At 44.7% G+C, this 2,879-nt stretch overlaps 1 protein-coding gene across 1 annotated transcript in view; it reads left to right on the forward strand.

Moving 5' to 3' along the window:
- Nucleotides 1-1,148: 1,148 nt before the first annotated feature.
- Nucleotides 1,149-2,879, forward strand: part of HOXC11 (homeobox C11) — a gene marked incomplete at both ends in the record, with an annotated part of 2,270 nt that continues 539 nt past the window's right edge. The window contains one exon of the mRNA XM_082496448.1: nt 1,149-1,824. Within this exon, the coding sequence (XP_082352574.1) occupies nt 1,149-1,824 (676 nt within the window). The remainder of the gene's footprint in view (nt 1,825-2,879) is intronic.

The raw sequence follows: 2,879 nt of genomic DNA on the forward strand, positions 1-2,879 counted from the left end.
GCATTGATTGACAATAAACAATTGCATTAAATATTCAATGTGCCACTCTTACGTAATAAATATTTAACCGAACATTAAAGGAGGTTTTCGAATATTTATTAGACATTGACTTAATTCATTTGTTCTATTCCTTGATATATCGCTAATTCGATATCAAAAGTCATTAAGCCAGGCCTGCTTTAACTTTAAAGTTGGAAACTTTACACGATCCCCCGCACACTGTCATTGCCTCAATGGTATATTCTCCATAAAGCATGCCAACTTGCTTGATGTATAGTTGATGTGCACAGAGAGATCAACATAATTAGCGTATGTTAGAAGCTTGTTAATTAGCCCCAACCCCCTCACTCCCAGATAAAGAGATAGATAGAGATTTACTTATAATTTAGCAGCCCAGCTGGTGGAAGAGCTGGGCATTCCCGCCTGCAGGAAGGGTTTGAGAAATGTTGGAAAACTTACTTCTGCATCTCCAGCGATTTTATTGAGCTACCTACAGTCTATTCAGGAACACTTCTAAGGATAGAAATAGCCGTGATAATAAATTACAATAATCAGCGTAATTAAAATATTAAAAAAAAAAAAAAAGGGGGTGGAAAAACACCGCTCGAGCTCCCTAAGACCCTCCCTCTCCTTCCCCCCCCCTCCCCTTCCCCAGCCCAAATCGCCCCCACCCCATCTCCAAACCCTGCTGAAAAGCAGCAAGCGGAATCCGAATGGGAAGGAGGAGGAGGGGGGGGGTGGGAGGGGGGGGAAGGGGGGTTAGGGGGGGAGAGGAGAAAAAAAAAAAAGTAAGGGAAAAAAAAAAAAAGCAGCAAGCAGCAACTTCACAAGCCACCCCTTGTACTTGTTCTGCTGTGAATGCTTACAAGGGGTGTGCCTTCGGGAAAATGAATACAAATCTGCAATTGATTTTCATAATGTTTCTGCGGTGTTTGCAAACCAATCGTTTGAACCTCTGAGATCTTACCTAAGTGAACCACTCCTACGCATCTAAGTGCTCCAAACTGATATATGACAATATCTACTTTGGATCACGTGTCCGCCGGAGCGACTAAGACGGATAGCGCGTCATCTCGCCTTCCCAAATTTTTTCCCCTCCGCACATCGGATCCAAAACATCTAGCTATAGGAGCAAGAAAAGGAGAAAGATGTTTAACTCGGTGAACCTGGGCAACTTCTGCTCCCAGTCGCGTAAGGAGAGGAGCGCTGAGTTTGGAGAAAGGGCAGGTTGCGCTTCTAATCTCTACCTCCCCAGCTGTACCTATTACGTCCCTGAATTTTCAACTGTGTCATCTTTCTTGCCACAGGCCCCCTCTCGCCAAATCTCCTACCCTTACTCCACCAACCTCTCGCAAGTGCAGCCCGTGCGAGAGGTCTCCTATGGTCTAGACCCCTCAAGTAAATGGCACCACCGAAGCAATTACGCCTCGTGTTATTCCGCAGAAGATCTGATGCATAGAGAGTGCATCCCGCCTTCCACCATGACCGAAATGCTAATGAAAAACGAGAGCGTGTACAGCCACCACCACCCCAGCTCCAACCACCCGGCATCGACGGGATTCTACACCAGCATGAACAAAAACACTGTCTTGCCCCAAGGTTTCGACCGCTTCTTCGAAAATGCCTATTGCGGGGCGGAAAATCCGACCGAGACCTGCCTGCAGAAGGGTGAGGGCAAAGTGGAGGCAGAGTCCCAACCCCACGCACTGTCATCCCGCGGAGAGCAAGGTATAGACCCGGAAGATGAGGAGGAAAACACAAACCCAGGGTCTTCAGCCTCGTCCTCTTCTGTCACCAAGGAAGGAAGCAAAAGCAGCAATTCGAGTAGGTAGAGCAGTAAATGGAAAGGTTAAGGGACTAGCCCGTGTGTTTTGTCGGTCAAATTTTATGTGGAGTTTTATAAGCATTCAAAGGATTTTATTATAACCTACAAAGCTCTTTCTTCCAACGAGAAGAATTTTTACGATGGGAAAAGCTCTTTGAAAAAAATGGAGATGTTAGGCGCAGACACAGTATCTTAGAGTCTGTGAAATTTTAAAAGCACACCATCGTGACAAATATTAACTTTGATCATGAACTTACATGAGCATTTTAAAAGGATTTGGTCCCGGGTTGCTGAGGGTAAAAGGCAATTGGGCAGAACACTACTTTAGCTGCCTGTGCTTTCTTTTAGGCATTAAGATGCATGCAAAATGTTTGGGGCTTTTTTTTTTTTTTTTTTTTTTTTAATTAAAGCTGTATGTTGGGTCTTTTCTCTTGGTGGGGGTGCAGCGCTATGGGGGAAATCTGCCGAATTTGCAGGCAAAGCTGAGCATTTTCTTCGAGTCTTTTTTTTTTTTTTTTTTCTTCCCCCCCCCCCCCCCTGTTTAAAGTGGCATTTATTCTCCTCCAAGCCTGGTGGAGCGTCCAGCTTTTGTCAGGAAAGGCTTTTACTTACGTGGTTGTTTGCTTGGGTCTTCAGGGTTTGGTGGGTTTGGGGTGGGTTTTTTTTTTTTTTTTTTGCATGCACTCACATTTTCTAAGCAGTCTTAAAGGGGCTTTTTTAAAAGCTGAATCCAGGCAACTTTGCAAGTTAGCGTTCAGCGTGGGGCTCTTTTGGGAAGAGGGGAGGGTTGTTTTGTTTCCCTATTTGCTTTCGTGATGCAAGTCCCCTTTTGCAGCTCAGATGCTAAGTTCTCTTTTACTTTGATTCCTTTTTGCGTGTGTGGCGAGGACTGGAGTTAATCAAAAACTTATGCGGAACATAATATCTAGTTCCTCTAATTCCAACCTTGCTCATGCTGTTTCTATACAGATAACAGATTTGCAGCTGAGCGTGGGGTGGGTTGGTTTGTTTTTTTTTTTTTTTTTCTCCTTTCCAGCCTCTCTAAACCCTGCTC

The sequence above is a fragment of the Vanellus vanellus genome, assembly GCF_965231255.1.
Source record: "Vanellus vanellus genome assembly, chromosome: 28".
NCBI lineage: Eukaryota > Metazoa > Chordata > Aves > Charadriiformes > Charadriidae > Vanellus > Vanellus vanellus.